This window comes from Phycodurus eques, chromosome 9 (genome assembly GCF_024500275.1).
Source record: "Phycodurus eques isolate BA_2022a chromosome 9, UOR_Pequ_1.1, whole genome shotgun sequence".
Taxonomy (NCBI): Eukaryota; Metazoa; Chordata; class Actinopteri; order Syngnathiformes; family Syngnathidae; genus Phycodurus; species Phycodurus eques.
In genome coordinates, this window is record NC_084533.1 from 29366028 (window position 1) to 29392839 (window position 26812).

Here is a 26812-nt window from a genome sequence, read left to right on the forward strand (position 1 = left end):
GACACGAATCACACGCACGCAATTTCGACAAAACTAACCCGATTCCACTCACGCAACGCAATTCCACGTACACGGGACACAACTGCCAAACACGCTCAAGTCAACACAACCGACGCACACGCATCCCCCCCGGATGACGGCGCGTGGGCGACCTTGCTGCAGGACGGCGGCAACGGTGACGGCGGCGAGGCCGACGACCTGACGGCGATCCATGGCGTCCGCTCGCGTGTGCGGTCCCGGCGGCGACGCGCGGGGACCCTCGGGCGGGCCGGTGGCCAATGATTGCCAGCGCATGCAAATGACGGGACGGCGGCTGATCTTTTCACGCACGCACGCACGCAGGCACGAAGTGGTTGTGGAGTATTTTATATTTACAGTACATAATCTTCTTGTTTTACACAAACATATCAAAAGTAGAAAATACTTACAAAAATGTTCTGCCAGATATAAAAATAACATCTATGTCCAGATCGTCACGTTACATAGAAAAAATAGATTTGCAAACATTTACAGACGGCCGGCTAACGGCGACGTCGGCACGCCGGTCCCGGCGACCAATCGACGCGGGAGCGTCCGGGGGAGTGGGCGTCGGCCGCGGGGATGGCCGATACCAGTCCGAGTACTCGCCGATACCCAACAGCGCCATTTCTTCTGATACATCCAATTTCGATTTTCCCTCTTTCTGCCAACGGGTCAAACCGCAGCAGAGTCGCGGCAACCGCTGGTCAGGAGGACGTAGGCCCGGTACACACAAAAAGACAATCGGCCGGTTTTAGCGCCGATTTTGCCCCTTCCCGAGCCATCGTACGCCCTACGAGATGACCCTCGGGCCCGAGGCGCGTCGAGGGTGGATCTGTCCTGATTTTAGGGCTCCAAACGGGTCGGCGGCGACAATCTGAAATATTCAACGTGTTCGATATTTACGAACAAAAATCTTCACGCGTGCGGAAAGCCGACGTCTCCCCGAGTCACGACGCCGAGAATTGCGACGTGGGAAGGACCTGACCGACGAACGAGGGGGCAGGGCCCGACCGATGAATCGGCCCACGTTAACCCTGTTCGCCTTGCCGACTTTTCTTTTGAACACATTACAGCATAAGACAAAGATAACGACATTCAACCAAACATCCCCCCTCGGGGAAAAATCGGCGAAAAAAGGGCAAACCCCTGATTTCTTTCTGTGTTGTCAAGAAATATTGCAAAGCAGTCAAATGTTCTGCCTGTAATTCAGATCTTTATTGTTGTAAGCATTAAGGGATCAAAAAAGAGGTTCTTTTATTCATTTTATGTTTCTTAAATTAATCGGCCGATTCATCAGTTTCCTGCCAAATACTGTAATCTGCCTGAAAAAAACCCATATCTGTCGCGCCCTACAAGGAAACAATCGGGGTGGGGGGAGGGACACACACCCTGCACACATCAGTGCAAAATATCCGGAAGGGCCTGTACCACGATGTTTTTTTTTTTCGTTCGATCACACTCGATTTCTGTCTTGGAGGGCTAGATTGGAGATCGATGGTTCGATGGTGGAACATCTTAGTGTGTGTGGTGTTCGGTGTGTGGTGAGATTATCGGAGCGCACTGTAGCAGGCCAGCTAACCGATGCGTCTACGTGGCGGCCATGTTGATGGGGGCGACGTTGACTTGCTCATTTCTCAACCAATTTTCATGAGGTTTACTTTTTTGTCAACACCAAAGCACGCATCCTCAATTTCGAATTTCTCATTGCCGTGCACAACCGTGTGCAGCACAATGTACCGCCATCCTCGGTTGTCTTGCCGTCCACGCACATGGAAAGTGCCCCTCCTAGCTTAACGTTGCCGTAGGGACGTGTCCTACCTACCTATTCTTATCTGTGGGCCAAAACTGAGTAGAGACTTGGCAAATCCTTGTGTGTGTAACAGGCCTTACTCCACGTCAATTTTTTTTGCCTTTAAGTATCGGCGGCTGATATCAGATACATTAAAATAAGGGCGGTATCGGCCGGTATCGATTCCTGGCGTCGCTACTCGCCCGTCCCTGGGCAGAAGATGAAGGGGGCGTGGCAACGTGTTACATGTGACACGCATCACGTGACATGTAACGTGCAACCACCGAGCGGCGGCGGGCGGCGCATCTACTGGTGCGAGGCGAGCAGCTCGTCCAGGTCGGCCATCCATTCGTGCGTGCTCTGCCCCTTGAGCAGCGACTCTACCAGGTCGCTCTCGGCCGCGAAGCTTCCCGCCGCCGCGTTGTAGCCGAAGGAGAGCTGCTGCTGATTGGCCGTCCTGCTGACCTGGTAACCTTGGTTACAGGCCAAGCTCGGCCGCCCGCCGCTCGCCGCGGCCCCGAACGCCGCCAGGTCGGGAAGGACGTTCTGATTGGTCGGGTGGTTCTGAGTCGCTTGTTGATGTTGAGTCTGGGGCGGGCCCAGGCTTTGCGGGTTGGACGGCGCCCGCTGCTGGGCGCTCTGCATCATGCCCGCCATGGGCCGCCCTGCGGGGTTGGCGTTAAAAGCGGCGGCGGAGCCGGCGGTCATTTTGGGGATGCGAGGCTGCTGCTGCTGCTGCATGTGGAAAGCGTTGGGGGCGTTGGCGAAGGCGTTGGGGGCCAGGCCCTGCTGCTGCCACACGGCGTTCGGGCTGGCCTGCATGTTGGCGGGCATGCGGGCGGCCGCCATCTGCTGCTGCTTCAACAAGGCTGCGTTGGGTTGTTTGTTGAGGTGCTGCTGCTGCTGCTGCTGCTGGGCCAGCAGCGCGTGCCTGTACATGGGTTGGCGCTGTTGGGGCGCGTGCCCGCCACCCGGGTGAAGGTTCATGTTGTTGTACAGCACCTGCTGCACGTCCCCGCCGCAGGACGTCAGCCCCAGGTCCGCCTGGCTCGCCGTCGGGGGCGGAGGCACGCCGCCGGCCGCCATTTTGATTCCCATCATGCCTTGCGGCTGGGGGAACATGCGCTGGCCGGCGGGGGCGGGGCCTCCCATGGAAGACACGCTGGCCAGCGACGGACCTGAGGGCGCAAGGGCAAAAAGGTGTTAGCCACAACGTAGACAAGAACATTCGCAATCAAATGAGCAACATTCAAGTCTTCCTTGCATTTCGTTAGCCTATTAGCTTAATTGTCCAAGCCACTTACTAACACAGCAGAAAAGAAAATTACCAATGTGCTTGCTCAACATTGTATTGGTTTTGTGTATTTTCTCAAGGTCATGTTCATCCGGGTAACTGGACTCTTTGTCCATTTTGTTTTTTTCTTCACTGTTTTCCTAAAACATTCAAAAACATTCCATTATGCTTTTAGGCTAACGCTATATACAAATGTTGGCATGGTAGTCAAATCATGAAACAAGAACATAATTCAGAAAAGGAGAAGCGACGTTGACGTCAATGATGAAACGGCCGAGTTGTATGCAAATGAGGCAGCTACCTCGTTATACAAAAATAACCCCGAGCGAGCCTTACAACTGTGCCAACCACTCGTCCGCCGTGTTTATTCCAGAGAAACGGTATTCGAGGTTTTCGTGCACATTCGATAGAGCCCCAAAATGCCGCAAGATTGCGCCAAAGTCCTGAGAGTAAGAGTAAGTTGTACTCGTAAGATTACGTAGAGTGGAACCTTGATAGAACGGACAAATGGGGGCGGAGGCCAGTGGAGCCGGTTGTTTGATTGAACATTGAAGCTTTTTTTTTAGGCCATATGCACCCATATTACTGTACAGTACAAAATTCTTGTTTTGTAGGTTTTTGTCATGGCCTAAAACGTTATTGTAAATAAATATCGAAAAAAGCTTGAAAAGGTTTGAAAATTGCACATTTTATCCACACTTACCACGCCGGTGTGCTTGGTCGTGGTGACATTGTTGACGTACAGTACTCATCGTAGGCGAGTCGCTTTTATGAGCCGCGAGGAATTAGTGCGCTTCCTGGTTCCAAATCCGTTGCCAAAACAAAATCGAAAAATAGCATGCTCCGGACGGACTCCAGAGACTTGTGTTTTGTATTCCTCAGAATTAACACCGCCGCCATGCCGCGCTCTCTCCCTCTCTGCACAGCGCTCTACGCACAATAGACAATAGGTAGAACCATTACACCGTGGCCGCCACGTCAATGGCTGTCAAATAAATCAGTTCCGTTGTGCAAATTCGAGGTCACGGTAATGGTGGAAAAGGTTACAAAATGATTTCTTTTGGTCTAAATTCTTTACATTAAAAAACTGGCATTTGAACAGGGGTGTGTAGACTTTTTATGTGTCCTGCAGCTTTGTTCCTGTTTTTCTCATCTCTGCCTGGTGATCCTATTGTGCTGTTTAACAAGTGGGGGGGGGGGGAGACCATTTCTTGGAGCCGGATTTGATGTCATTTATGTTTTAGATGAAGTGATATTGTCCAGCAATATCATTCATATTTTATTGAGTGATTTTCATTTTATCTGACAGCCATCCTCTGACTTAAGTTACTCAGTACTTGAGAATTGACTCTCTTACTCAAGCAATTATTTGGAGGGCAACTTTTTACTTTTACTTGAGTCATATTATTCAAAAGTAACAGTGCTCTTACTTGAGTACAATATTTGGCTACTCTACCCAGCTCTGGTATAATGTTACACTGGCTTACAATATTTAATACACTCTAGCAGTCAAATGTTTTGAAACACTTGGTCATGCTATTAAATTGAGAAGTGCAAAGTCCAAACACGGCGAAGTTCCGTCAGCCACCGGAGGCGCCGTTTGCAGAGCACCCGGCGACACGCCCGCAGCGTCCGGACTCTTGATCATTTTGAAGTCTCATTTCACATATTCATTCATTCATTCATTCATTGGCCGGCTTGTTAACGTTACTCTTTTTTGCGGCATTACCGCAACCGTGATTGACGTATGTTTAAAAATGATTGCATAAGTGTACCACCACCATATAAAGTATCGTTTATGATTAGTCGCACTATTTTTCAAATGATTACGAGCAAAACAAACCAATTTACCGACTTAAAATCATAGCCCCAAACAGAACATGGATAAATCATTACTACTGCAATTTTTGCAATTTATTTGAATGATAGTTTGTTTTCCTATACAACCCTCTTTAAAGGAGTGTTTTTTTTTTTTTTTTAACTTTGCACATATCTTCATATTGGGCAGCACAGTGATCAACCGGTGAGGACATCTGCCTCACAGTTCTGAGGACTTGTGGCGAGAGTTTACCGGCTTGCCGGACTTTACTCGGTGCAGGCTAGCAAGCTTGCTCACGAGAAAGTCCAGATGAGTTGAAGGCTCGCACTTGTCATTTCAAATGATGAAGTAGCGAGCCAGCGTCAATATAGGCACGCGGTGGCCACTTGGCAGACGCAACAGAGTAGGTTGTGGTGCGCGTGTATGCGACGTTGCTGTGGATAACAGCAGCAGTCAATTATGTTGCAGCGGGAGGCCAATCGTATTGCAGCTTTTAACTCAAACGCAATTCATAACAATGATTGACATGGCGTCACAGCACTCTCTCGCACACGCACGGGAGGAGGAGATCGCAGTGGGGAAAAAAAGGCGACAAGATGAAATTTTGAATCGCACAAGCTGGAAAAAAAATAAATAAAATCAAGCTCATATGTGCGACCAATTACATTGCATTACATCCTGCACATTTTAAACAAATTGTACATCACTGTTGTTTCTGTGCTATAGAAAATTGTTTAAATAAAAAAAAAAATATATATATATATTTGCCCTAACTTCTCTTTTTTTTTTTATCTGGTCTTTCATTCCTTTCATCTTGTAACTGTAATGTTCTGAAAATATCAATAAAGAGATTGTGGAAAAAAGTGTGCTCAAGAAAGCAAAACATTTGGATTAGATTGGATAAAAGCGTGAGGATTGATCATGGAGCACTTATTGATGATGATGATGATCTTTCTGACCTGTAAACTGGCTGACCGGCGTTTGAGGGAACGCGTTCTGATTGGCTGTCTGTCCGGGCTGGTCCTGGTACTGAGGGGGGGGTCTGGTCAGGTGTCTCTGGAGCTGCTGGTCCTGCTGACGTTGCTTCTCCTGCACACATTTGACCACAGGTGGGAGGAAGTCACATACGGACGGGCACGTCACCATTAACAACAATAAGATACAATCGCACATTAGCCGCTTTGCATTCTCGGTCTGTAATAAGTGAACAAGAACCAGACCTGTTCTGCCATCATCTGCTGTCTCTGCAGGTACTGCTGCTTCTGCTGCTCCAGAATTTGTTGTTGCTGTTGCTGCTTGAGCGCCGCCGCCTGGCTGTTGAGGTAGGCCGTGTTGCTATGGTTACCCGCCAGGGCGTTGGGCCCGGGCGGCGCCGCCATTCCGCCGTTGCCCGCCGCGGACGTCAAGGCATTGGCCTGACCGGGGCCGTGAGAAGGCGTCGGGTACGAGTTCTGGTCCTGTTACGCCAGACGGCGAGGAAGAGAGCGAGTGACGTCAACGGAAAAAAACATTCGAGTCACAATTCGGCTCACCAGTGACCTCAACAGGACAAAGTGCGTATTGCATTTCTAAAGCAAAGTCATTGAGCCATAAAGCTGATTTCGGAGGGCACACCTGATGGACAATTTACAGTCTCAGCTAACATGCTAACATGTTTTGGGAATGTGGGAGGACGAACCCAGAACCCAGAACCCAGAACCCAGAACTGCGAGGTGGACAACACCAGTAAGTGCAGGTTGAACGCCTGAAGAAATGTTGTAGTCGACTCTAATGTGATCGAAGTCTAGTCGACGCTGATTAGCTGATGACGTCGTCGATAGTTTTCCGGTCTCACAGACCGGTTTCACGTCAAAGTTGACGGACTGCCAGTCATGGAAATAAATAAAAATATGATTAAAAATCATCACCATTGCACTGAATGTAGTTCTTGAAATTCCACGAATCCCTCGCCGTATCGCGGTTCACTTATTGCGGATTCAACGCATGGCAGGTTTCTTCTTTTTTATTTTGTTTCAATTGTTCAGTCTAGTGCAGTTACTCACCAGCGCATGTCTGGTTGAGTTGACATTAACTCATTCACTGCCAGCCCTTCCCTGAGCAGGGACCCCACGAGACCCACAGAATATTGTGTACTAATAAAAATGATTGATTTACAAGTATACCTATGTAAAGAATTGACATTAGACAAAACTGCATGTACAAATGGGGCTCCCACACTAGCACCTTTTTCCTCCTAATAGTCCAGGTTTTTACTACCTAGCGTATAAAATCTAGCCAATCTAAGTTTTATCCACATCTGGATTTTATTCTTTGGTGGCTGTGAACGGGATCTTGTGTGATTGTCATTGTCCTTGAAATCAGTCCCAACTTCTGCTCGAAGCACAACCTGTGCAGTTTAGAAATATAACTATTACTATAAAAATACGTTGTTGAAATTGCTGTAGTGGCACGTGGAGAGGAAAAGAAGCTTTGAATAACCTTTTTTGCTTGCACTGTGTACTGGAATGCAATGCAAGAAGACAGCCTTCAACAAAATTATTGTTTTGTTTTTTTTTAAACAAACTTTCAAGCAAGTATTTAAACTACAAACTGAACATCCATCCATCCATCCATCCATCCATTTTCTGTACCGCTTCTCCTCACTAGGGTCGCGGCATGCTGGAGCCTATCCCGGCTATCTTCGGGCGAGAGGCGGAGTACAGCCTGAACTGGTCGCCAGCCAATCGCAAAGCACATAGAAACAAACAACCATTCGCACTCACGCTCACACCTACGGGCAATTTAGAGTCTTCAATCAACCTACCGCGCATGTTTTTGGGATGCGGGAGGAAACCGGAGGGCCCGGGGAGAACATGCAAACTCCACATTTCTGAAAAAAACAATGAGTAGGTTAAATGAAATGAGGCTCATTACTTTTTGACCGACCCTCTTCATAAAGTCAACTCGTCTGTTCAACTTACCGCTAATCACAAGGTCACCACGCTGCCCTATCATATAGATTCCGTCAAGCAATGCTTTGTAATGTCCTCACTCTGGATCTCATCCACAAAACCAAACCACACACACACTACAATGTGTATGCGTGTAAGCGCTGGGCCAAGCCTGTCACAACCGTAACGGAAGAAACTTTGACTCGAGTCAAATGAGTCCTGTTTAAACTGCTGGATGTGGTGTGTAGCGCCACCTGCAGGACAAACTACTGCACATTGGGGGTGTCGACCACCTGCTGGGCTCGTGTTAGCAATTAGCTCATTTTAGCAAGCAGCTATGTTGCAAGGACACCTGGACCACCACGTGACTTTAGAAATGGTTTCTGGATGACCTGGAAATAAAATTGGGAACTGGAGGACTAGGTAATGGATCATACTGAATACCCAACATATTGCAGTTTTTTTTTTTTTTTTTTTTTAAAGAAAATGTATTAAAAATAAAGAAAGAAAGAAAAGAAAAGAAAGAAATGGCTTCTGCATTAACTCTCAGGCCCCTTCACCTTGTTCATGGAAATTGCTGGCCACGTATAAGATTTATAAATATATTTACACTGCATAACATTTTTAACTAATATCATTTCATTTACATTTTTTAAAGTTTGTTTGCAGAATTTGCAGATTGTAAAACGACCTAAAAAAAAAAAAAAAGAAATTTTTAGACAGGTACATCTCAATCAAGTCGTCCATCCATCCATTTTGTGAGCCGCTTCTCCTCACGCGGGTCGCGGGCGTGCCGCAGCCTATCCCAGCTATCACCGGGCATGAGGCGGGGTACGCCCTGAAGCGGTCGCCAGCCAATCGCAGGGCACATACAAACAAACAAACAACCATTCGCACTCACATTCACACCTACGGGCAATTTAGAGTTTTCAATTAACCTGCATGCATGTTTTCGGGATGTGGGAGGAAAGCGGAGCGCCCGGAGAAAACCCACGCAGGCGCGGGGGAACATGCAAACTCCACACAGGCGGGGCCGGGGATTGAACCCGGGTCCTCGGAACTGTGAGGCAGACGCTCTAACCAGGTCGTCCACCGTGCCGCGTCAATCAATTCGAAGTTTTCTAAAGCAGGAATGCACAAAATGTTTTTGCCATCGATACCAATGACCGATAACGTGTTGCTTTTCCGAGCCGATACTGATCGTTGCGTTTGTTTTTTTTTAATGGTTTTCATGAGGAGTCTTCAACGATTTCCAGGGACCAGAGCAGGGCCCCCAGTAGGTAATAGTTTGATATGAAACTGGTTGCATTATAGAATGCCTTTATATTCATATAAAATATCATTAAAATGGTATTATCCTAATATCATACCACCATTTATTATCATATGTATGTAATATAAGAATAAAATAATGCCTTTTTATTGTCAAAACAATACAATATATAGTACAACAAGACTGCGATGAGATGTGATGCATTTTGTTATGGTGCAATCAATACTATTGTCATGTCTTGAAGTTAAAAGACATCCAGCTTTCATAAGGTTAATAGGTTAAGTTCATATTTGCTGATATAAATGTTGTTTTCATCGTGTAAACTGTTAAAAATAACGTTTAGGGTCAAATTGTCAGAGTGATCTTTAATCGATCTTTTAAGGATGGATTTATTTACCGAGGGAATCCACTGCCATACTGCTCGTGGCAGTCTATATTCCTCCAAATTCCAGCAACAACAGGAGTGAGGCGCTAAATGCGCTGCACAATCACATCAGCGAAAGTTGACGGCCCACCGAGATGGTTTCCTCATCCTAGCTGGGGATGAGGAAACAATGCTGACCCCAAGGCTGTGTTTCCAAAACTCTACTCAAACAATGACTTTCCAACACGGGCAAATAACACTCCGGACAATGTTTTTACCCCCGAGAGAGGCCTACAAGGCCCTTCCCTTCCCCTCCCCCACCTCAGCGCCTCAGACCATCTCACTGTTATGCTAATGCAAGTTTACACACCACTGGTTGAAGTCTCCCAACCAGTTAGGAAACGGGTACGAGTGGGGCCAGGAGGGTCCCTTGAGGCACTTCAAGACGGTTTCGCCGCCACAGATTGGACCATGTTCAAACAGGCTGCCACCTACAACTCCATCACCGACCTTCAGGAGTACACAGAGACTGTTACTGCCTACATCAGCAAGTGCATGGATGATGTCACCGTCACCAAGTCCATCACCGTCCGTGCTAATCAGAAGGCGTGGCTGTCGGGGGAGGTCTACAGACCACTGAAAGGTCCGCAACGCAACTTTTAGATCTGTCACGTGGCATCAGGGAGGCCAAGAGGGAGTACTCCAGGAAGCTCGCCCACCGCTTCAGTGACAGCAGTGACACCAGGAGTCTGAGGCGTGGTATTCAGACCCTTACTGACTATGAACCCTCACCACAGACCTGCGACACCTCCACCTCCCTGCTAAATAAGCTAAATGACTTTGAGGCACACAACAGCACCCCTGCACACTAGACTCCACCCCCTCCTGGTGACCAAGTGCTGACACTGACCCGGGACAGCGTGAGCAACACACGAAACACCTCGGGCCCAGATAACGTAGCAGGTCGTGTTCTGAGGGACTGTGCAGCTGAACTCACAGATGTCGTCAGGGACATTTTTAACACCTCCTCGAGTCAGGGTGTTGTCCCCACGTGCTTCAAAGCTACCACCATCATTCCCGTCCTGATGAAGCGCTTCGAACGGCTAGTCACGCACCACATCAAGTCCTCCCTCGCCCCTCCTTGGACCCAGTTTCCAGTATCGGTCAACCGATGACACCGTCTACATCGCCCTCCACTCTGCCCTCACACACCTGGACTCTAAGGACTCGTATGTCAGACTGCTGTTCATAGACTTCAGCTCAGCATTCAATACCATCATCCGTCAACAACTGATCTCCAAACTGGACCAGCTGGGGCTCAGCACTTCGAGGTGCAACTGGCTGCCGGACTTTCTGACAGGGAGACCACAGGCGGTACGGGTCGGCAGCAACACATCCAGCACCGTCGCTCTGAACACGTGGGCTCCTCAAGGTTGTGTGTTGAGCCCCCTCCTCTTCACCCTGCCGACCTAGGACTGCACACCGACATACAGCTGTAACCTCTTCATCAAGTTTGCAGACGACACAACTGTGGTGGGTCTCATCAGCAACGGGGACGAGACAGACCACAGGAGTGAGGTGAGGCGCCTGGCCGGGTGGTGCACGGACAACAATCTCTCCCTAAATGTGCGGTGGAGAGGGTGCGCAGCACCAAGTTCCTGGGAATGCATATCACCGAGGACCTCTCCTGGACCAGCAACATCTCATCACCAGCCAAGAAAGCTCACCGGCATCTCTACTTCCTGCGCAAGCTGAGAAGAGCCAGAGCCCCGACCTCCATCGTGCGCTCGTTCTACACAGGGACCATAGAGAGCATCCTGATCAACTGCATCACTGCGTGGTACAGAGCCTGCACCGCATCCTGCCGCATGACTCTCCATTGCATAGTGACGGCAGCTGAGAAGATTATCGGAACCTCTCTTCCCTCCCTGCAGGAATTTTACAGCAACCGCCGCCTCACCCGCAAAGGCCGCCGCATAGCGGGGGATGCCACCCATCCGTCGCACAGCCTCTTCCGTCTGCTGCCATCAGGGAGGAGACCGCGGCGTCTGCGGGCCAGGACGAGCCGACTCAAAGACAGTTTTACTCATCAGGCTGTCAGGAATCTGTACTCTCTGCCCGTTCTGAGCCCTCTACATCTTCTGTCCTCTGCCCACCTGAACTCTGACGCGCACGCACGCGCACACATATTTTCCGTACCGCTTATCATCCCACGGGTTGCGGGCATGCTGGAGCCTATCCCAGAGTCAGCTGGGATAGGCTCCATCATGACTCTGGGAGAGAGGCGGGGTACACTTTGAACTGGTCGCCGGCCAATCGCAGGGCACATGGAAACAAACAACATTCGCACTCGCATTCACACCTACAGCCAATTTAGAGTCTTCAATTAACCCACCGTGCATATTTTGGGGGATGTGGGAGGAAAGCGGAGTACCCGGAGAAAAGCCACACAGCCACGGGGACGACATACAAGGCCGCATTTGAACCCACAACCTCAGAAATGTGAGGCAGAGGTGCTAACCTGTCACCCACCGTGCCGCGCTAATAGTACATACTTGTTAAATTCAAAGGTGACTGCTGTCAATGGTCAGCAGGGGGTACATCCAGTAAGCCACTAAACACCTGTTAAGAGTATGGCATGAAATTGATCCCTTGTCCAAAAATGGATCAATGAAAACATTACAAAACAAGAAAATAACGAGGTAGAGAAAAAGAAAAAAAAGTAGTTTTCATGGCGCTTCAATTGGCCGCAAGTTGCAGCAACGCAGCCAAAAGGAACAATTTGATGTCAACTCTATATTATTGATCAATCTAAAAAGCTGACAAAATCAGACCAAAATCTGATGCGCATGTGAGAAAATGTGTGCGCCTATTACCTGCGTGTGTGTTAGATGTTGGCGGAAGTTCATGTTGTTCTTCTGCTTCATTTGTTGCTGTTGCTGCTGCTGTTGTCTGAGCAGGCTGAGGAGGGCGGCCTTGTTCTGGTTCTGGCCGTTGGGGGGCCTGGGTGGACCGGGCCCGGCCTCAAAGTGGGACAGGGGTTTGGTGTTGTTGTAGTTCAACACGGCCGCCTGAGCCCCCGGCGCGGGCGGGTGGTTGAGAGGGGGTCCCTGGGCCGGGTGGCCCAGCACGCTGGGGTGTCCGGCGCCCCCGGGCGCGAAGCTGTTGGCCCCCGCCTTGGGCGAGCCCTTGGGGGGCTGGACGGACATCAGTCGCTGCTTCTGCGCGTTGGAATTGAAGTCCTGTGGGTACAAGGAGGGGCCGGCGGCCTTGTCCATGCCGAACGCCGGCCCGAGCGGGCTCTGCGGGGGGCCGGCCAACTGCGTCCAGGGCGGTGGGTGCGCGTGGGGGGGGCCCTGGCCGTGGAACTTGGCCCCGGCGGGCGGCGGCTGTTTGTGCTGCAGCTGGGTGTGGAGGTGCTGGGCCCGCTGCTGCTGGGCGGCCAGCTGCTGAAGCTGCTGGGCGGGGGAGAGGTCTTTTGCCAGTAGGTGGTTAGGGGGGGGCGGCGGAGGCGGGTGCTGCCTGGGCAGGGGCGCGGCCGGGGAGGAGGCGGCCACCGGAGAGCCCGTAGGGCGAGACGGCCCGGAAGACGCCGAGCGGACATGAGGGGAACCCGTGCGAGAGTCCTGCTCGAAGGGGGACGGGGAGAACTCTGCTTTCACGCTTCCCAAATCCAGAGGTAGGAGACTCTGGGAGGACTGGGCGCCCCCGCCCGTGGCCCCGCCGCCTCCCGGATTGGGCGTCATCTCCAGAGGGTCTTTGCGGTCCTCGAAGCCGTCGTTGAGGATGTCCTGGATGTCCTCGTAGGCCACGGTGCGGTTGAGCTCCTCCATGAGCTCCGTCCACTCCTGCTCGTTGAAGTTGAGGTCCGGGAACAGGTTGTTGTTGTTGTTGTTTCCTCCCCCCGAAGGAGGCATGATGGGCAGGATGTCGTCGGGCTCCTGCTTCATCTCCTTGCGTCGGAAGTCGGCCGCCGCCTCCTTGGCGCCGTCCGCCGCCGCCAACTCGCCGCGGGTGCCGTTGGAGGCCAGCGCATCGCCCAGGCCCAGTTTGGAGTCCACGGGGGAGCCGTTGGCGCCGGCGGCGTCCACGCAGGCTTTCTTGCTGGCTGGGAAGCCGTCCGAGAAGCCGTTGACCTGCTCCCGGTCTAGAGGGGAACCGGCGCTCTCCAGCTTCCTCTTCACTGTCTCCTGCAACTGGACCGCAAACATGGGCCATTAAACTCACATTGATGGCTTGACTAGCGCGTATTGGTAGCGGCCTTATTTCAACACTGCAAAAACTCAAAATCTTCCCAAGAGTATTCGTCTTATTTGGAGCCAAAACTCATCTGATTACACTTCAAAATATGACTCGGCACATAAAAACTTGCTTTTGGACGCTTTCACTTGTTTCAAGCTCATTTTTACTTGAAATAAAAAGGAAAAACATGGCAGCCCCATAATAATACAAATAATAATTGCAGGGCTCAAATTAAGCGGTCTAATGGCAGTTTGTGGGTCAAAATGTGCATGTTGTGCATCAAAAAACATTGAAAAGCAAAACCGTGCATCAGTTTTACCACAGAGACGGTCAAGAGGAATAAGAGTAAAATGGATCATCACCATCATCGTGTTCCCAAACAGAGGAAGGTTTTGGTGAATGAAATATTTGTTTTCTCTCAAGATTTCTTCATTTTAGCTTGAACAAATTGAACACTTCCAAAACTTGTAGTCGTACTAAGAACATTTGCCTTATTCCTAGTCAGCTCATAAATGCACAGCCATGAATGTAATGCATTAGTGTGTCACAAAATGCTAAAATGCTAGCTGTTTAAGTGAATAGGCACAAAGGCTGCGAACCCTTTACAGGGCACTCGTTGAAATACTTCGAAATTAAAAAATTCACACCAAGAGTGTTGTTGGGGGTTAAAGCAAACATTTATTTCTGCTTAAATTTAAAATCCGAAAATAAAAATTCGGGACCATTCAGGAAAATCAACCTGAACCAAGTTAGGAAATTCGGTTCCTTGCAAAATCAAACAAGTATATCTCGACAGAATACAAGAAAACACCTTTTAGGTAGAAAGACCATTGCAATACAAGTGCTTGTACAGTACAACATATGCAGTATCGCATTGAACACCACGAGGCCATTTTTTCATGGTACCTAATGAAGCAGTCGCACACACTTTTGATCTCATAATGCTGACTTGGCTGCTGCGGTACTTGCAGGTCTGGCTCTTGGCGTGGACAGGAGCATGGAAGAGGGTCCGATCAAAATGCACAGTCTCGTTTGGTGTGCGACTGCGGTGTCCCCGGACAGGCTGAGGGACGACCGAACCGGTGGTCAGGCATTCAAGTGACGAAGATGAACTTCTTCGGGAGCAAGATGTGGCAGGCATCTGATCGCCGGCGCTCTTGAACACCTGGATTTGGAAATCCTTCAGCGGCTGGCCTTTCGACCCAAGGGCTTTACAGTCCCGCTTGTACGCTACCCGGGTGTTTGTGAGGAAGAGATCAATTGCATACGCGAACAGACGCAGGTTCCACCTTTTGGACTTGATGGGGGTGCAGTCGAGGTGTACCAGCATGTCACACTCATCGATGACCCCCATGTTGGCATTAGAACTCCTGATGACCGCCGGACAGGTAGGTCGCAAGCTCGTTCTTCTCGGTCTCACTGCTGTACCCGATGACTGAGGACTTCGGCCCCACCCCCATGTCTGTTGACCGCTTTGTTGTCCTTCCGCCTGACGACCAGTCTGCCGTCATCTCTTGTGACATCGTCACAAGTACCGCAAGGGAACGAGGGACAGCCTTTTTCTCCATCTCCTTGATGGACTTGAGTAGAAGATTTGGGATTTTTTTCCCCGTCCCCGGCCGTGGCCGTGTCCCCGCGGTTCTGGTCTTTGAGGTTCCGCACAAGTTCAGGGCCGGTGAAAAAGTTAACAGCAAAGACGGCCCGACATGCTACTGGGCAGGACAGCGACAATCTGGCGGGTGGCACCCAATTCTTTTTGTTTAGGCTGTTTGCTTCGTTGACAGGCGGTTGGCCCGGTTGCTGATTTCCTGGTACGGCTTCGCCGCCGGGCTTGTGGCGCTAGCTGCACATCGTCCTCGCTGTGACTGTCCTGGAGCGCCTTCACCGCAGCCTTGATGCATTTCTTCTGAGCAGAGGGGCCAATGTCACTCGGGACCGGAATGTCCTGGTTGTGGGTGGGTGGGACGTAGTCAGGATCTGCCACATCTTCGTCATCACCGACGGCAGGGTGGGCTGGCAGGACAGCAGTCGCACTCCTCCTGCCGTAAAACATTTGTGCTGAAATTGCCTATGGGTTACACACAATATAACAATCGTTAAAATGTCACCAACTGCAGAAAATGACCCATACTCACTCAAATGTTTTGAGAAATTCTTGTTCATTGCATCGGGCAGATGTCCAAAAACGGACAAATGGATTAGCTCTTGTTTTTCAGCGAACCGGGCAAATGATCAAATAGGGCGCCCACATTTTTCATGCCAAAATGTCACTCGTTTGACTAAGTCCTCCGCAAACAACACATATGTCATCGCTTAGCACAACTACTCAACTATAAAATATGCGAGTTTCATCAACTTACCATGGTTCGTTTCCTTGTTTTGTCCAAAAATGTGCAGAGAGTCAAGCAGCATGAGTCATTTTTTGGCTTTTCAGAAAAAGGAAGAAGTTGAATTCACACCAGGTCTCTTCTGATTGGTCAAATTTCACACAGGCGCGATCTGTGACGAAGATTGGCCGAGGGAGGACCGCAGCGTTCGAGACCTTCCTGCGGTACAGCGGGGTGGCCGTTTGTAGTGTGCGTGGAAACGACCGAACATAGTCACTTGCCCGATATAGGGTTAATGCTCTTCAATCAATAATAAGAATAATGCCTCACCTTTTATGCACAGTGTGAATTCAAGAAATAAAAACTGTTGATAATATTAAAAAGGAAACCAATTAGTAGTAGTTTATTAAGTGAAAGGTCTTATTTTCTTTTTTTGTCTTCAAAATTGCTCTTTTCACTAAGCAAAAATATAGTTTGTCCAAATAATCGATTGTTTGATCAAATTCACAGTAGGATACTCCAGTACTAAAATATTGTTAGCTGCAGCCCTACAGTCAACTCCCCCGTGATATTGTCATATTTTGATTGTTTCATAAAAGCCTTCCTTCGGGTCCCAGTGCAATTAAGCTTCAAAACATTGTTCCTCAAAATTAGAACGTTGCTCCTCAGATGAAAAAAAGATGAGCAAAACTGCTCCTTCAAGAAAAAAATGATTAGCATAATATTTCTTTTGGCTTTTCAGTCACAAATTTACATTTCGGTGAATCACTAATAGTAACATAATTACAGCAGTAGTAGTAGTAACATAGAATTAAGTCATTTGTGCATTGTGATTTAATGCTGCTATTGTAATTATTGCTCCTTCTGGTGTACCGGCCTTGGCCACCGGGGGCAGTATAATAAATACATTCATGCAGGCACAAACGAAGAATAGTCCCTCCAAGTGACTCGATAAATTGCTGGCATAATCATTTTTCAAAGAGGATAAAGTACTGTCACATGATCTGTCCACATGTGTCGCTCCACCATTTGCGTGCAAATATCCATTACTTAAAGGGTTCCGATGCGGACCGTTAGCTCGTCAATGGCATTTTCCATGATATATTAGCATCAAGCCAGGAACATTGTTTGGTTGTTCCAAAGTACACAATGTGCAATTCTCTTTTATGTTTAGCTTTCCAGTAAACTTCGTATCTCAAGTTTGAGATAGACTAGGCTGTAAACCTTGGACATGATTCATTCATCACGGTTAGAATAACCGTAACATCTAAGCTAATTCTCCTTAGCACGTCTATGGCACTTCGCATGATATGAAAGCATGAAGCTAGCAGACTTTTGTGAGATGGAATATTAATATGGAACATTTATGTGTTGAAATATTTCATTCTGTCACTTTAACAGTCACAAATAGCTTGGGGGGTAACCAATAGCTTGAAACAAGCACGCTTTGCCTCTTCTTTGGAGAACAGGTGCCAAAAGTTCAAGTTCCAGAGTGTAGGAGCAGTACAACTACATCAAAAATGCAGAAATGTTTTTCTATGATCTCTATCGCATGTCTTAACCTATTGTCAGTGGGTGATAAGGGAGTCGCTGTAAGTGAGGTTGTCATTATTACTGTCGGTCTATTTCTTGTAGTTTAGGTTTTGCGTTTCATCTAATGTCCAGTTGCGGCTGTTGTTAAAGTGCTCTATAAATCAAGCGGAGTCGAGTTATGCGGTGTCTTGAAGTTGTTTCTGCAACCTGCAGAGGGCACCTATCCTACACGTCCAATGTCCAAGGAGTGACGAAGAATTGGTGATTTTTTTGGAATGAGAACCGACAGAGTGACAGTAATGCTCGGTTTGGAAGTATCCAAGAACGCAAAATGAAATCTCAAAAGAGCAAAAGGGAACAGCTGACTCGGCACGGAGTCATGTCGTAATCATGCCTTTGTTAATAAGAGCAAATTGTCGTGTTCCCTTTATTACAACTTAATCAGCGGATTTCACACACGTGGAAAGGTGTGAAGTGAAAGAATTTAAACGCGAACAAGCATGCGAACGCAAGCGAGCGGCTTGTCAAAACACAAAATGAGTCAGACGAGGACACGGGCCGGCGCCACGTGAAAACTGCTGCGTCAAAGCATTCCGTTCGAGGAGACGAGGCAAAAGGATTTCGGGGTGGCCCCGTTCCGTCCCGTCCCCCGACGGAATAGATCCGCCCCTGCACTGACTGAGCAGATCTCCACATTCAAAAGCAAAACAAGAACAATCTTTACCGTGGTGGAGATACACAGAGCGGTGTTTACTTGAGGATCGCCAAGTCATCGCCTGCCAGCTGTTTTCAAAGCGCAGTTCCCCCGTGTCGCCAGTCGGCTTTTGGACTCATCTTTCAATATTGTCTTCTGCCGCGATATAAACACCAAAAGAAAGAAAGAGTCTTTGGGCAGAAAAAAAGTTGGTTTCCAGCTTTTTGTATGATTTAGCAATCGGCAGTACAACATGAGTTTCTGACCCAAAAGCAGAGAAAAGACGCTTTTGGGAAAAAGAAAGGTCAAGCAGGCGCCGATATTTGTTTCTTTCCCGACACCTCGAACTTCGAAACAACATAAACGAGACTGAGAAATGGCAAAATATGAATTTCTTTACGAATATGCAACTCAGAGAGGTGCCTAAACTTGCCCGCTGACCTCATAAGCGACCCCTCTCCATTTATCTCATTGTATTGGCTAACTGGTTGTTCACTTATTGTAAATCATTTTAAAAACACGGACTATACATTTAACATTTTATTTGGTGAAATAATTGGCTCATGAATTACAATTAACTATAAATAATAGGGTTAGGGTTATCCAAATTACACGTGCATCCATTGTAATTGATTTTTTTGATCTCCAAATTAACGGGCCTATCTGTCCACTCGAAAAATAACAAAGGTTTGCCGGGGTTGGACGAGACGTGACGAACGTCCGACAGCAACCGTCAACGCCACGTCGACGTCAAGTCATGTGACAAGTCACTGAGTAACAACGATTGCTTTAATAATCGATTCATGTGTTGATTCATTTTTCAATTAATCGGATGAAAAACATTTGTTAACTTCCATCCCTTTATTTGGAAACAGGACATTATTTCAAATTGACAATGCAGAAAATCCATGAACATAAATTGATTGCGTTTCAGATCTTGGTTTGTTCCGTAATATCATCAGAATATCAGCAACATTGTTTTCCAAAGTCAAAGCAGATGTTTGCCAATGTCGGATTTTGAAGAAACAAAGATAAGCAGCCCGCTCCCACGCAGGACCACAGAAATCAGAGAATATTTACTGTCGAGATCAATCTGTCTATCTATCCGGATCAATCGATCCACCAGACTCTACATATCTGGATCTGTCGATCAAGCTATCGATCTGGGTCCATCTATCTATTTGGCTCTGTCGATACTTCTCGGTCGATTCGCCTATCTGGATGTATCGATCCATCCGGATCTAGTCTGTGCGCCGAATGCTAGTTTGTCATTGTGTGAGTAAATCTACAAGCAGACGAAAATCTAGCGCTGCGAGTGATGGAGGTATTTTTACGTTAGATTGTTTGTATTATTTTTGAAGATTAACAAAGACGAACGACAGAGGTCATCCTTGGTGGTAAAAGCATGTGGACATCACAGCTGACGGGAAATAAATATAAACATTCATCAGCAAAGAAAGGACGACTCTGCTCGTGTGCGCTCTTCATTTTGGCTCCATGTTTGGCACAAAAATGTCAAATATTCATGACTGCACTTGAATGGAATGCTAAGCTTGAACTGGTCACATTTTATTTTGTCTACATTTATATCTATTGTTATATCTCTCGAGCCGTGTATCTCTGTTGACATCTCCATAGCTACGAGCGTCCAACAGCTAATGGATGGATGACGCGTGACATGATCAAACAGTGGGTGCCTGCTACATACACACATTAGAGGGGCAGCAAATAATCGATTCCAACTACTATTCGGATAACAGATTCATCGTTTAGGGACCTTGTTTAACTTCAAATTGTCCAAATCCTCTGAATTTCAGCTGCCCAAAACAAAATATGCTCTCATTTCGGTTTTCACACGGTGGACGACCGGTGAGCACATCAGCCTCACAGTTCTGAGGACCGGGGTTCAAATCCCGGGACCCGCCTGTGCGGAGTTGGCACGTTCTCCCCGTGCCTGCGTGGCTTTTCTCCGGGCGCTCCGCTTTCCTCCCACATCCCAAAAACATGCGTGCTAGGTGAATTGAAGACTCTAAATTGCCCGTAGGTGTGAATGTGAGTGCCAATGTTTGTTTGTTTCTATGTGACTTGCGATTGGCTGGCGACCGGTTCAGGGCGTACCCCGCCTCTCGCCCGATGATAGCTGGGATGGGCTCCGGCACGCCCGCGACACTTGAGAGGATAAAGCGGTACAGAAAATGGATGGATGGATGGATTTCTGTTTTTTTCCATGAAAGCAGACCGATTATCTTCGTCCTAAAAAAAATATTTGGAAAACAACGATCAACATTTTTGCCGGCGCAAACCAGTAACTGAATCCTCATCAATTTATGCGTTTGCATCAATTGGAAATTAATAAAGGAACGGAAATTTAAAAATGCTTCACCGAAAAAAATGTATCGCCAAATGCATCCATCCATCCATTTTCTGTCGCGCTTCTCCTCACGCGGGTCGCGGGCGTGCCGGAGCCCATCCCAGCTGTCATCGGGCAGGAGGCGGGGTACGCCCTGAACCGGTTGCCAGCCAATCGCAGGGCACATGCAAACAAACAACCATTCGCACTCACATTCACACCGACGGGCAATTTAGAGTCTTCAATTCACCTAGTACTTTTTGAGTAGAAGACAAAGATTGGGAGGCTCGTCTCGGCTCGTCTCGTCAATTTTAAGGGAGAAAAACGCAAACGCGTTGGAAAGCGGACAGATTTAGGCACCTCAGACTTGAACAGAGTATGAACATGTACGGTATAGCGCTGCGACAACGAATCGATAAAATCGATAATGAAAAGTGAATTTGATTATTGATTTGTTGGGCCGCGCAATTATTACGTCAGTCTGCACTGCTGTTATGTGTGCCTTGTATTGGAAAGAGTTTGCTGTTCCCGCTGCGCACGCCGCGGCCTCTTAGGGGCAGTGCGGCGCATGCACGCAGATAAAACAACTTCATCAGAAGACCTCAGACCAGAAGAAGGATCGCGTGGCGCAGAGGGTAAGAGTACGCCCTGCAACCGCAGAGGCCCGTTCATATGCATCCCCGGCCTCGCTCGAGTGCATGTCGTCGTCGGGACCCTTAACCCGCATACGAATGGCAGCCTCGCTTCCGTCACACTACCCCATGGCACCTGTGGCTACACAAGTAGCTTACCACCACCGGGTGTGACTGAGGACTGAATGAATAATGTTGAACATTGTAAAGCGTCTTGTGAGTACCAAGAAAAGCGCTATAAGCGTAATGCATTGTCACTATTATTATAAAGAAAGTCGCGCTTAAACTGCATAAAAAATAACTCATTTTTCACAGAATAGGAAGAATATTGTTATCCATCCATTTTCTACCGCTTATCCGGGACGCCCAGACATCCCTCTCCCCAGCCAGTTCATCCAGCTCTTCCGGGGGGATCCCGAGGCGTTCCCGGGCCAGCCGAAGTACGTAGTCTCTCCGGCCTGTCCTGGGTCGTCCCCGGGGTCTCCTCCCGAAACTCCTTTCCGCCAGACGTTCCCAGCAGACTCTCACAATACATTTGGGGCCGCCACGTCGGACCGGCATCTTCCCCACCATCGGAGCCAACTCGCCACCAGGTGGTGATCAGTTGACAGCTCCGCCCCTCTCTTCACCCGAGTGTCCAAGACATGCGGCCGCAAGTCCGATGACACGACCGCAAAGTCGATCATCGAACTGCGACCTCGGGTGTCCTGGTGCCGAGTGCACGTGTGGACACACTTATGCTTGAACACGGTGTTCGATATGGACGTTATCCGTGACGAGCACAGAAGCCCAATAACAGAACACCGCTCGGGTTCTGATCGGGGGGGCCGTTCCTCCCAATCACGCCCTTCCGGGTCTCACTGTCATTGCCCACGTGAGCATTGAAGTCCCCCAGCAGAACGACGGCGTCCCCTGCGGGAGTCCCTTCTCCAGCACCCCCTCCAAGGACTCCAAAAAGGGTGGGTACTCTCAACTGCTGTTTGGTGCATAGGCACAAACAACAGTCAGGACCCGTCCCGCCACCCGAAGGCGGAGGGAGGCTACCCTCTCGTCCACCGGGGTGAACCCCAACGTACGGGCGCCGAGCCGGGGGGGGGGGGCAATAAGTATACCCGCACCTGCTCTGCGCCTCTCGCCGTGGACAACTCCAGAGTAGAAGAGAGTCCAACCCCTCTCGAGAGGACTGGTACCAGAGCCCGAGCTGTGCGCGGAGGCGAGTCCGACTAGATCTAGTCGGAACTTCTTGACCTCACACAGCAGCTCTGGCTCCTTCCCTCCCAGAGAGGTGACATTCCACGTCCCTAGAGCCGGCTTCTGTAGCCGGGGATCGGATCGCCGAGGTCCCCGCCTTCGGCCGCCGCCCAGCTCGCGCTGCGCCCGACCCCTACGGCCCCTCCCACTGGTGGTGAGGCCAAGGGAAGGGGGACCCACGTTACCCTTTCGGGCTATGCCACGGGTGCAGGCCCGGCCACCACGCGCTCGCCTTCGAGCCCCCACCACCGGGCCTGGAGGTGGGGGCTCGCCGCCACAAGGTGACGGCTCGAGGAGGGGAGAATATTGGTATAGTACAGTATTTGTATGTGTACATTGCGGCAGTGTTTGGGTGTGAATATTCGTTATTTGGAGGGATATAAGTATCACTACTTTGATGCTAGCTCTGTTAGCTTGTCAACAGGATTTTGCATTGAGCTGTTAGCATCAAGTAGGTGATGCGTTTAAAACAAAATATGTTGTATTCAAATATACAACGCTTGTCATTCTTTTTGTCGTGGGTTTAGTTTTACAGTCAACTTCAACTGGAGTATCAATAAAAAGTAATCGACTCTTTTTGGGCTGCGTAACATCACACGATGAAAAATGACTAACAATATCAAAGAAAAAGATGAGTGTCTGCTAAAGGCTGTAGGTGCTACAGTATAACGCCGCATGGAACTACAGTAAATGACTTGTACTTGTAGTACACCTGCTATTGAGCAGGCAGACTTGTGGGTGTAGACTGTCAGTCATCCAGGTCAAGTTCATCCGCCAAAGTTGGATCAAGGAAACTAGACTGTTCTTGTTTGTTGAAGACGTTTCACCTTGAATCCAAAAAGCTTCTTCAGTTCTACATTTCCGCTGCGGAGTCGGAGAGCGGTGTTTTTGGTGAAACCGAGCCTTGCTCTACTGCTGATTACAAACCAACGGAAAAAGCGAGAAACAAACTTTTTCAGTCTACAATTTGTTGTGGTAGCTTCGATGTTCATGTTGTCGTACAACACAATAAATATTGAAAGATCACTCAAAACGCTCAAAACTCTGCTTTAAAAACAGCTGGCAGGTGAAGTACAGTAATTACACTTTATAAAACCAGTTTATTTATTTCTGCAGTGGATCCCCACTATTGATCGGGGCGGGGCCGGACCTCGAACAGCGAAAATCCATGGAGAATTGACGGCCGATATAATTGCATTGCTTTTAGGTAACCCCCCCCCAAAATTCTTGAACAAGCGGGGACAAACTGCTAATGAGCCATTTCGGGGTTGGTTCCTCCCGCAATAAAAAGAAAAGCGGAACAAAATTTGAACAAAAATGCGCGAATAGGTGACTGCGGGTGAGTGTGCAAGGGTCCACTGTATTCTCTTTCACTGTTTTATGATACATTTCTTATACATCACAGTGCTATTTGGATTTCTTAAAATCGCATAACAAAAACAGTGGCGTTTTTTGAGGAGGCTGAAACAGATTAATTGCATTTCAATTCATTTCAAAGGGCAAAAATGTATTTAATATAGAGTGTAGTACCGCACACGTTCGGTTCGGCACCCACCGATTCACCGACCCCCCCCATTCTTTTCCTGTTATTCTTCTTGGGTTTTTTTCTCCTTTTTTGTGGGGGAAGCAAACCCAAAACACTCACTGGCGGTTTATCCCCACTTATTCAACAATTTCTGGGATTTCAAAAAATGTTTTTTATCTAATGCAATTATAATGGACATCAATTATCCGCTATTGGCGGTCGGGCGCAATCGTGGTAGCACTAATATCGTAATACACACTGGTTGCAGTACTGATAGTGCTAGTAAAGCACAAGCGATGCTCAGTATTTGTGGTCATCGTAGAAGTAGCTGTACTAGTAGGAGTAGTAGCAGTAGTCAGTGTATTAGGAGTACTCATAGTAGTAGTCATAGCAGTAGTAGTAATCGTACCAGTAGTAACCAGAGTAATATGAGTACTAGTCGTAGCAATAATTGTAGTCGCAGTAGTAGTCACAGTAGTGACATTTGTAGTAGTAGTAACAATCGTAGTACTATTATTAGTAGTGATGAGTAGTAGTAATAATTGTAGAAGTAGTCACAGTAGTAGTCGTAGTAGTGACATGAGTAGATGTAGTAATAATCGCAGTAGTAATATTAGTAGTAGTCTTAGTAGTGATACGAGTTGTAGTAGTAATAATCGTAGTATTAGTAGGAGAGTGATATGAGTAGTCGTAGAAATAATCATAGAAGTAGTTGCAATAGTAGTTCTTGTCTTGACAAGAGTAGAACAAGTAATAATCGTAGTAGTAGTAGTAATAATTGTAGAAGTAGCAGCATGAATAGAAGTAGTAATAATCTTAGTCGTAGTAGTAATCGTAGTGACATGAGTAGCGGAGATAATTGCAGTAATGACATGAGCAGTAGCAGTAATATTGGTAGTCGTCGTCGTCGTCGTCATAGTATCGGTAGCGTTGAAGTTTGACTCACGGCAATGAGCGTGCTGTTGCGGCTCTGTTCGGCGGCTCCTCCTCCGCCGCCGCCGTCTCCGAGCTCCGCGCTCGCTCCGCCGCCGCTCCCGGGCGCCCTCTGGCCGCCCTGCTCCGCGGCGGCGGCGGCCGGGGGCTGCCTGTGCTTGTTGGTCCTCTTGGCCTTGGCCTGCAGGCAGCGCTGGTGCAGGGCGAAGGTCTGCTGCCTCTCCAGCTCCAGGCTCTCCAGCGCGGCGGCCTCGTAGCGGCTCTCGCAGCTGTTGTGATGCTGCCGGAAGAGCTCGATCCTCCGCCGCAGCCGCTCCATCACCGCGCTGTGTCGCGGTGTAACAAAATCCGCCATCATCAATTTAAAAAAATATATATATATATAAAAAAAAAAAAAAAAAAAAAAAAGAAAAAAAAAAAGGTTGCGGGATCAGGTTTGGTCCATAAAACGCTGACTGTGCTTCTCTTGCTCTCTCCTTTTTGTGTTTTTGTTTGGCGTGTACACCACCACCACCACCACCACCTTCCTCCCTCCCTCCCTCCCTCCCTGCCTCGACCCTTACAAAGCCTGCCGGGCTGCTGGCTCCATTGGAGGCGACCTTTGTCTTGCTAATAGCCTTTAGTCACCGCTGGCTGGCCAGGCGGCAGGCCGGGGAGGAGATCGAGAGGCGACGAAGACGAGCAGCGAGAATCCGCAGAGAAAGTTGGGCACCAAGCTAAACTAGCGCATTAGCCCCGTTTGTGTGTGTTTTGTTTACATGCTTCCTCCAACAAGCACATTCCTCCACTCGCTAAACTTCCAAAAACTGACGGGAAAAATAGAAAAACAGTCATTCAAGCGGTTGAGTTCGGCCGAGAGAGCTCACGGAGCAAACGACATGTTTTGGGGGGACGATTGAGTGAAACTTATCAACTTGGTTGCAAGTGAACTTGCTCGATGCTGCTGGCTGCTAAAAGCTAAACGCGATCTCAGCCCACTCGGCGACTCTTCGGAGCGGACTTTCTTGTTGCCCAACTTCGGCCGCCTTTCCAGCGAAACGAGCGCACGAAAATTGTATCTTATTTTCTTTCGGCCACTACGACGAGAACATTGTCCGTGTGTGTAAAAAGGACTTACTGTGGACGTGTAGCTGTGCGCTCTCTCTACGGCATCTGTTGAGGCAACAGCTGATCCTCCTCCGCCTGCCTGCCTGCCTGCCTGCTTGCCTGCCTGCCCGCCTGCCCGCCTGCCTCCTCCTCCGCCACCCGCCCGCCTGCCTGCCTCCCTCCCTCCGTGTAGCCGTTAGCCGCGGCTAGCTTCTCGGCTAGCTCTGTTCGAGGGGCTGCCTGACTAGTTAGTTAGCTCCTAAACGCAGCATGCTCGGGCCAGGCTCGTTGTCAATCGTCGCCTGGGGTCGACGGCTCTCCTCCCGGGAGGACTGTTTGTACGCTGGCGCTCCTCTCTATTGTTTTCCAGCGGACGGGCAGGTTGACGCCGCCATTTTGGTAACTTTCTCTCTTTTCTTTTTTTTTTTTTTTTTTTTTAAATCCTGCTGGAGAGGAATGCCAACGCCCTGCCCCCGCACTGGTGATGGACAGCGCAAGAGGCCAATAGACGGCCGCCGATGGGTTGTACGCTGTACGCATGCGCTCCAGCATGGGGACGAAAATTTATTTTTATTTTTTTTTTTTATTTTTAAATGGGGCACATTTTCCATTTCATTTTCTAACGCTCCATTCTTTGACCATACAAATACAGCACTGCATTCTGTTTTGGAAGGTTTGACAGTATTTCATACTTTCCAACGTTCACAAAAGACATTTAGATTTTTTTTTAAAAATATACTTTTAGCAAA

At 48.6% G+C, this 26812-nt stretch overlaps 2 protein-coding genes across 4 annotated transcripts in view; both read right to left on the minus strand.

Annotated features, from left to right (window-relative positions):
• Nucleotides 1-2088, minus strand: part of ccdc69 (coiled-coil domain containing 69) — a 15124-nt gene extending 13036 nt beyond the window's left edge. Inside the window, 1 exon segment of the mRNA XM_061685042.1 lies at nucleotides 153-2088. Within this exon segment, the coding sequence (XP_061541026.1) occupies nucleotides 153-459 (307 nt within the window). The 5' untranslated portion in view covers nucleotides 460-2088.
• maml1 (mastermind-like transcriptional coactivator 1) lies at nucleotides 1215-26467 on the minus strand. Of its 3 annotated transcripts, XM_061685041.1 has the most exons (6): nucleotides 26095-26467; nucleotides 24991-25303; nucleotides 12367-13686; nucleotides 6144-6380; nucleotides 5883-6012; nucleotides 1215-2988 (listed from the first exon to the last, which is right to left on the minus strand). In XM_061685041.1, exons 2-6 carry the CDS (start codon nucleotides 25294-25296, stop codon nucleotides 2117-2119), a joined length of 2865 nt encoding a protein of 954 aa, XP_061541025.1. In that variant the 5' UTR covers nucleotides 25297-25303; nucleotides 26095-26467; the 3' UTR covers nucleotides 1215-2116. The 3 variants fall into 3 exon arrangements, with proteins under 3 accessions (XP_061541025.1, XP_061541024.1, XP_061541023.1); XM_061685040.1 differs by lacking the exon at nucleotides 26095-26467 and having other exon boundaries at nucleotides 12367-13680; nucleotides 24991-25335; XM_061685039.1 differs by lacking the exon at nucleotides 26095-26467 and having other exon boundaries at nucleotides 24991-25335.
• Between the last annotated feature and the right edge of the window lie 345 nt (nucleotides 26468-26812).

Bases quoted from the DNA above. Each gene is read 5' to 3' on its own strand.
- maml1 (XM_061685039.1), bottom strand. From the start codon at position 25,335: ATGATGGCGGATTTTGTTACACCGCGACACAGCGCGGTGATGGAGCGG. The intron at 6,381-12,366 runs GTAATAGGCGCA...CTGGCGTAACAG, and splicing joins AACATCTAACACACACGCAG to GACCAGAACTCGTACCCGAC. The intron at 2,989-5,882 runs GTCAGAAAGATC...TTGCGCCCTCAG, and splicing joins GCCGGTCAGCCAGTTTACAG to GTCCGTCGCTGGCCAGCGTG.